Below are 8,549 nucleotides of genomic sequence, written 5' to 3'. Positions count from 1 at the left end.
CAATTATGATAATAGTGATAGACAAGGGAAATTTAGTCACAAAAAGTAAATTTTGATTGGCTTACACCAACATTCATTTATTGTTCATTCAATATATACATATAAAAACATACCACTTGACCATAACCATGCTCAATCTGTGCCAATGTCCAAGATAAAGTAAAGGGAACCAACAGGTTACATCTGCTTAAAGTAGTAATCTAAATAATCCAGGAGAGGGACTTCTAAACCTAGGAAAGAGCTGGCATAAAATTTATATGATTGGAATTGGCATGGCTAAAGATTTTGAATATAACTCAAAATGGACAGTGGAATGGAAACCTATTTACTTGCTAACATAAACAGTTGTCTTTAAGACACTTAACTATGCCAAATTTCAAGATTCAGAATTTAAAAGGCATCCATATGTTCATAGCAGCAATGACCACAGTCACCAAACTGTGGAAAGAACCTAGATGCCCTTCAACAGACGAATGGATAAGGAAGATGTGGTCCATATATACTATGGAGTATTATCATCATCAGAAAGGATGAATACCCAACTTTTGTATCAACATGGACGGGGCTGGAGGAGATTATGTTGAGTGAATAAGTCAAGCAGAGTCAATTTTCATATGGTTTCACTTATTTGTGGAGCATAAGAAATAACACAGAGGACATGGGGAGATGGAGAGGAGAAGGGAGTTGAGGGAAATTGGAGGGGGAGATGGGGAAATTGGAGGGGGAGATGGACCATGAGATACTGTGGACCATGAGAAACAAACTGAGGGTTTTAAAGGGGCAGGGAGGTGGGAGGTTGGGGGAGCCTGGTGGTGTATTAAGGAGGGTATGTATTTCATGGAGCACTGGGTGTGGTGCATAAACAATGATTTCTGTTACACTGAAAAGAAATTTTTTAAAAAAGTATCCCATGACATTTTCTCTGCAAATGTACATTTCACCAGGTCTAATAACAGCAGTGTCTGAAAGATGATGGCATGTTGGTTTCTGCGTGCCACATATTGGGATATGTTTAATTTATTTGATTAATTGTTATAAGGCTAATTTGTTTGTAATTGAAATATCTTCTTAATAAAAGCTTTTTTAAAAATAAAATAAAAAGCATCCATAACAGCATAAGGAATTAAGCCTGGAGTAGGCTGTGACTGGAATCAGAAAGCAACATAAATGTACCCATTAAAAAAAATTAAAAATAAATAAAAAATAAAAATAAAAAATAAAAAATTTAAATGTGGATTAACAAGGGGGAGAAAATAAAAGCACAAACTGGAATGTTTTGAGATCACTATGGTAAAAGAGGCCTCTGTAATACCACTTGTAAAATTACATATTTTGATGAATGTAGTCCATGACTGTAGCATGTGATAACATAATGGTTGCTACACTGATAAGAGTGTTATATACTCCAATATGAATATTTTTTAATGAAGACCGCCTTTGCCAACTAAAATCCAAGGGCTCTCCTAAATAACTGTGAGAATATGAGAAAATTTAAAGTAAATATTGTGTATTTGTCTTTTCTAAATTTGATTTATATTTCATTCACTTCCATATCAATTTTAAGAGTTTATTTATTGGAGAGTGCACAAGCATGGGAGGAGGGGAAGAGAGAGAGGAAGAAGCAGATACCCCACTGAGCAGAGTGCCTGATGTGGGACTCGATCCCAGCACCCTGGGATCGTGACCTGAGCCAAAGGCAGATGCTTGACTGAGCCACCCAGGTGCCCTTTTCCACATCATTGTAATTTATGCCCTAATTTGATTCATCCTGGACTATTTCAGAAATTACTTAACTTCAATTTCTTTTCCTTTGCTCCCATTATTTTTTAAACATAATTTATTTAGGTTGCACTTCAAATGTTGTTAAATGACAAAAAAAATACAATAAATAATTTTACTCTATTTCAAAAAATAAAGATAATGAAACCATGAAGATGAACATGTAATTTTATTGTTCAAATAAGAGAATCGCCAATGTGTGGTCATTTGCCAACAAGTGATAATCTTTGTTATCTTGCATAATGATAGTCTTTTGATAGATCAGTTATAATTAGTTTGATGTGCATATGATGGAGAGGGTTGACGAGTTGACCTTGAAAGTGAGGCAGCAGAAGTATCAGCTATCATTGGTATTGTGAACCATGGGTTGCCTACTGGTTGCAGGTTAGAAAAACGAGCCTCAGTAGCTGACAAATCAGCATATCTAGTTGAAAAAGTAGAAGGCTCCACCATTGTTCCAAAATAACTGCTCTGTAAGGGAGATATGATACGGTACTGAGATGTAGAAGTTGTAGTTGTAACAAAGTTCACAATGTGGCCATTTGCTTGAGTGTAGCTGCTATGTGAGTGCATGTGAAAAGTGGTCAACTGGTTTAAAACAGCATGTTGTTCCATTCCAACTTGTTCCGATGGTCTGACTGGTCTGACTGACATTGTTGCAGGAGAAAAATCACTTCCCATGGGGGAAGTTGTAATTCTCTGGCTGGGAGAAGGCTTCCTTATTAGAGGCGCATTTAAATTGGTGGAGTTTGAACATACCCTTTCTCCACTAGTTTTAGCAACAAAACCAGAATTAAGACTGTCCACATTATCCCCTCCTTTGCAGGATTTCTTGTTGATATCTTGAACTAGTGATACTGCAGAAGCATTTTTAATCCCGACTCTTCGTTTCATTCTTACTAAAAGTTGGGGGCAGCCTCGTTTAAAATTTGGATTATGATAGAACTGTAACTAAAACCAAAGGAGAAAGTTACTAAGTGACATTCCCAACCAATATAAAAGAGAAGATAACGTGTAAAATCTGACTTCTTTCATCCCACAAAGGCATCTAATAATATATGTATTATTATATTTTTAAAAATTTACTTACTGGAAACAAGCATTTAATTATGGTTTGTGAAAATCTGTTATATATTTACAAGTAACAGTGAATAGCAGTTTAAGTGGTTTCACTTAAACTGCTATTCACTTCACTTAAAACTATTATTTAAATAGAAGTTCATTCTAAGGGTCAAAGATACCAGCAAAATTTCTTATAACCCTGAATGCTTCATGCATAAGCTAGCCTCAGTTTTTTTCTTTTTCTTCTTTTTTCTTTTTATTTTTAAAATTTCTTTGTGTTCCAGAATTCATTGTTTATTCACCACACCCAGTGCTCCATGCAATACATGCCCTCCTTAATACCACCAGGCTCATGTAACCTCCCACCCACCTCCCCTCCAAAATGCTCAGTTTTTTCTGAGAGTCAACAGTCTCTCATGTTTCGTAACCCCCTCCAATTTCCCCCAACTCCCTTCTCCTCTTCAACTCCCAAGTCCTCCATATTATTCCTTATGCTCCACAAATAAACAAAACTGTATGAAAATTTATTCTCTAGCCTCAATTTTTTTTTAAAAAATTAGAAATTTAAAAATCTGACTTTAGGCTATATATATGACCGTATTTACTGCCTTACAAAGTAAAATCTTATATATTCTTTAAGTAATAACATTTTTAAATACCTTGCTTAAAACAGAGACTTCTTTTTCCTCTGCTAGAAAGTCAGCCAAAGAAGCAGATCTTTGAAAACTCTGTCGCATCTTACTAAATCCATAAAGATTAAGCTGGCGAACTAAACTCTTCATACTTCCAGTTTCAAATATTCTGAAAGGAGCCTTTCTCTCCAAAACTTCTTTCTTGAAAAGTTCCTCATCAATCACTATAGAAGTTCCCTTCTCATCCCACCAAATTGACTTGAATTGATCACTTTCAACTATTTTCCAAAGTTTTCTGGGAAAGGTCAGAGAAAGAAAATCATTATCTTCATCTGGTTCAGAGACACAGAATGTGTAACGTGGTCTTTTTATCAAGGATCCTCCTGACAAGGCCTGAAAAGCATTTTCTTCAATCATAGACCTCAGGTCCACATCTCCAGTGAATGTGTGATCACACAAAGGAGAGCTAATGGAGGCTGCGGAACCAGTCGATCCATTTTTAAGAGAATCATCTTGAATTTCTGAAGAAACATGTGCCATCTCAAATAAGTTTTCCTTCAGCTACGTTTCTCATCTGCATGGTTTTGAACACTGCAGCTTCAAATGCTACTTTGGCTGGCCTACACAGATAAATTATTCAGGCCATCACAATGGCCCACCACCCAAGTTGTTGTGACATCACAAGATCTTGGTCTCCTAGCAATTAAAGGATAACATTCAGCCAGAGTGTTTCCTTTTGAAATTCATTCAGTAAAAATAAAATACTTAAACTTATGTAGACAATGACCAAAAAAATAAGATCTATAAAATCTAATTTTTACAAAAAATTTTAATGAAATAAATACATAATTATAGTTAGCCCCTGAAATAAAATTATTTCCTTCCTTCAAAACACACTCAAAGTAGGTTGATACCAACAACATAAAGCCTGGTAAAGGAAAACTGCAAAAATGAGTAAAACAAATGATTTAAAATACCTTGACAATTTGGAATTTAAATCTGTGTAACTTCTGTATAAAGAAAGCATAGCCACTGACACCACAAATTAGTGGTTGCTCTGGGCCAGGTGAGAGGGGAATGTAAAGTTCTGTTTTAAAGTATTTCTTCTTAAAATGTTGAAAATGTTTAAAAAATAGAGATGTAATATGATACAACATTACAAAGATACAAATGTCCCTGAATTGTATATTTTAAAGTGGTTATTTTCATATAACGTGTATTTTGCCTCAATTTTTTTACAGTACCCTGGATCTGTGGTTACCACTGCCTAAAATAAAATGTACTTAGGCTTCTGAATATAGTTAACTTGTTTATCTTTTGTAAGTAGTCTGTGTTAAATAGTATCAAATATATTTCATAGTCCTATTAGTGGAATAAATATGATTTTGTTTAGTATGTCTATAAATATCTATTAGATAGTCAGGAGGTAAAATATTTTAAGAGATATCAAGAGATTTACCATGAATGACATTCTAAACAGTGGGAGATTTTAAAAAAATGACAGTGTTATAAGTAAAATCTATTTTACGCTCCCCTGAAGCATGGGAAAATTGCTTTTATTGCAACAGCCAATGTATTTTTGTAAAAAGATTATGTGGAATAATCTTTGTGCCCAAGAAACAGAACATACATTGGTAAGGCAATCTTAGTTTTGAGTAAAGAGTTCCCTTTGTGGGGCACCGGGGTAGTTCAGTGGGTTAAAGCCTCTGCCTTCAGCTCAGGTCATGATCCCAGGACCCTAGGATCAAGCCCCATATCCAGGCTCTCTGTTCAGCAGGGAGCCTGCTTCCCCCTCTCTCTGTCTCTGCCTGCCTTTCTGCCTACTTGTGATCTTTGTCTGTCAAATAACTGAATAAAATCTTTAAAAAAAGTTTCTCTTTCTGCCTACCAATAACCATACTCCATCTACACTAAGAATTTCTGTGGGTACATAGTGTAATACTGAGACTGCTTTGTTTCTTCAATATGTGTAGAAGAAATTAATTATTTTTACAATTTCCATATTTTATCATGCTTAGAAAGAGATATCAATGCTAGGAGGATGTCTTGGTTTAATATACTTTTTAAATCCAGAATTTAAGTATTAACAGTAAGTAATAAACATTTTCACATAAGTAAATACTTCATGAAGATAAAAAGATACTCTCTCCAGGGTGGTTAAGTACCCAACTCAGTTTTGGCTAAGGTCATGATCTCAGGATCATTAAATCAAGTCAGAGTCCATACTCAGCTGTGAGTCTGCCTGAGATCCTGTCCTTCTCCCCTGCCCCTCTCCACCACTTGTGCAAACTCTTTCTCTCAAATAAATAAACAAAACATATTTAAATAGAAAAAAAAAGAAGAAAAAAGATAATCCCTCTAAATGCAGGCTTATGAATTTTGACAACTATTTCATTCAAATATTTTTTGCAAAATTGTAAAGATTTGTATTTACATTCCAGGCATTTCCTTAATTTCCCACATGCAGTTTTTGTTAGGGGCCTAGTGATTATCTATGGCTACAAACAATGGGGTGTATATGTAGAGAAAACAGCGAGTTAATGGGAGGAACAGAAAACAGATTTCACATTAAAATATAGAAAAGTTTCATTAAGTAGGGAGAAAGAAGAGTTTGGGGATTTTAAGGAAAGGTGACTTATTCAATTTTCATCTGACTCTAAATTTTAAGCCTTACTTCCATAAGGATAAGAGAAATAAACAATTTTATCTGGAAAGCATAATTACAAAAGGTTGTGTCTTCTTAGCTATATAGAAGAATAAAATTTCTGTCTTTGCAATCTCTTTATCACTTAACATGTGATGCACTGCACATTCTACCTGGTAAATTCTTATTCTATAACAAAATTGTTTTCTTTTTTCTTGGTCTGTGTGAAGAGGTTTTATAGATTGGATGTAATTATATTCCTCCTATATGTGTTATGATTTTGTTTGATTGTTTGGTTACATTGTTTTTAAAAAGATTTTATTTATTTATTTATTTATTTATTTATTTATTTATTTATTTGATAGAGACACAGCAAGAGAGGGAGCCTACGTCGGGAGAGGGAAAAGCAGGCTTCCTGATGAACAGGGAGCCCAATGCTGGGCTGGATCCCAGGAACCTGGTACCATGACCTGAGCCGAAGTTAGATGCTTAAAGAGTGAGCCACCCAGGTGCCCCTTGTATGTGTTATGATTAACCTGGAGACTACATGAAAATGAGCAGGGAGATAAGAGAAGGTTACATTTACAAAATGAAATAGGAGACAGGAATGGGTATGTTTAAAGGAGGTGAGTAAAGCCCCTCCTTTCTGTAAGAGTCCTAAGAGATTTCAGGTTGAAAATAAAATCATTTATGGTTTGAACATATTCCAAAACTGGAGGACAGCAAATAAGGAGCAGCACCAACAGCTCTTTTTCAGTGGTTCTAACTATCCCATTTTCTGCCTGAACCCAGATATTTTGCAATAATTGTATCTGTCATAAATCTGCTGACTTCAGGCTTTGTTTTTCTGAGGGCTTAAAGCTAGAGACTCCCTCAACTGATTCTGATAGTGAGAAAACATGCTGACATGCTGATGAGCACTGTCAGGTTGGGCAGTCGTTAATGTATTACAAATTTTGTAGTTAATAATTATTAGAAAGATGAATAGTTTTTAAATTTTTATGCTAAATCTCAACCAAAGTGGAAGAAATGAACTGTATTACAGTTATTCAGCTGCTTTGTGGCACAGGCTACATGAAATGAACAAGTGCACCCATGTACAATTAAATTCCATTGCTCTGTGGCTGTTCTCTCTAGCTTTACACTTTATTTTTTTAGACTGTCAGTGACCTACTTTTGAACTCTGAGGCCCTATTGTATGTAGATCTTTTCACAGGTGTTTTTAAAAATAAACATTACAAATCAGCTTACACCTTCTGAAGAGAGGAATAGATTGGGCTGGGGGAAAGGTATAATCTTTAATATCAAATTTGTTTATGGATTTCTGGGGAGATAATGGATTTCATTTCTTACAATATTTATTTCCTTCTTCCAATAAGCTCAGAAATTCAGTTTTCTCCAGTTATTTACTCATGTCTTTCTTTACGATTTTCACCTACTTTTGTAATATCTTATTTCTCCCTCTTCTCATCTACCCTTCTCTATTTTTCTCCTCTTCCCTCCTTTTCTTATACATGTAGTCACTGTGTATTTAATAATCATTTAAAATAAGATCCTCCTTGGGTGCCTGGGTGGCTCAGTGGGTTAAGCCTCTGCCTTCGGCTCAGGTCATGATCTCAGGGTCCTGGGATCGAGCCCCACATCGGGTTCTCTGCTCAGTGGGGAGCCTGCTTCCCGCCCCCTCTCTGCCTGCCTCTCTGCCTACTTGTGATCTCTGTCTGTCAAATAAATAAAATCTTAAAAATAAAAAAATAAATAAAGATCCTTCTTTTGCTAAGGTTGTATCTTTAGCTTACATTATTTCAAAAGAACATTTTTATGACACCTTTGGGTGAATAATTACATCATCTGCAAATGACATTTCACACTTCCATATTTACACATACTTCATAAGTAAATATAATGTTTCATTCTCTTCTTTCTTCTGTACTTATAAGTGGTACAGTGCACTTTGTATCTCCTCCTTTTGACATACACTCTCTCTTTTGAGAAATTACAGTTGATTATTTCATATGTAATCCTTTTGATCCATTCATTATGAAAATGTCTTCCTTTCATATTTCTTTTCTTTTTTTAAAGATTTTATTTATTTGACAGATAGGGATCACAAGTAGGTGCTGAGACAGGCAGAAAGAGAAGAGAAAGCAGGCTCCCCGCCAAGCAGAGAGCCTGACCTGGGGCTCGCTCCCAAGACCCCAGGATCAATGACCTCAGATGAGGCACAGGCTTTAATCCACTGAGCCATCCAGGCACCCCTCCTTTCATATTTCTTATAGATCAGCTCTGCTAATAAGAAATTTAGTCCATTTCTTATTTGGGTATATCTATGTGACCACTCCCAGAAGTCACTCATAATTACTAAATTTCTCCTCAGAATTTCACCCACTGATTTTAACAGCATTTCTAAACATGTCTGATTCCAGAACATGCTG

General features: G+C 35.5%; 1 protein-coding gene across 1 annotated transcript; it reads right to left on the bottom strand.

The window, feature by feature from the left end:
• Positions 1-1,954: 1,954 nt before the first annotated feature.
• LOC125092610 (heat shock transcription factor, Y-linked-like) lies at positions 1,955-4,100 on the bottom strand. Its single transcript, XM_047717015.1, has 2 exons — positions 3,501-4,100; positions 1,955-2,730 (listed from the first exon to the last, which is right to left on the bottom strand). Exons 1-2 carry the CDS (start codon positions 4,011-4,013, stop codon positions 2,041-2,043), a joined length of 1,203 nt encoding a protein of 400 aa, XP_047572971.1. The 5' UTR covers positions 4,014-4,100; the 3' UTR covers positions 1,955-2,040.
• Between the last annotated feature and the right edge of the window lie 4,449 nt (positions 4,101-8,549).

Source organism: Lutra lutra, chromosome Y (genome assembly GCF_902655055.1).
Source record: "Lutra lutra chromosome Y, mLutLut1.2, whole genome shotgun sequence".
In the NCBI taxonomy this organism is placed as follows: Eukaryota; Metazoa; Chordata; class Mammalia; order Carnivora; family Mustelidae; genus Lutra; species Lutra lutra.
The sequence above is the reverse complement of the archived record's forward strand: the minus strand, read 5'-3'. Positions and strand labels throughout refer to the sequence as shown.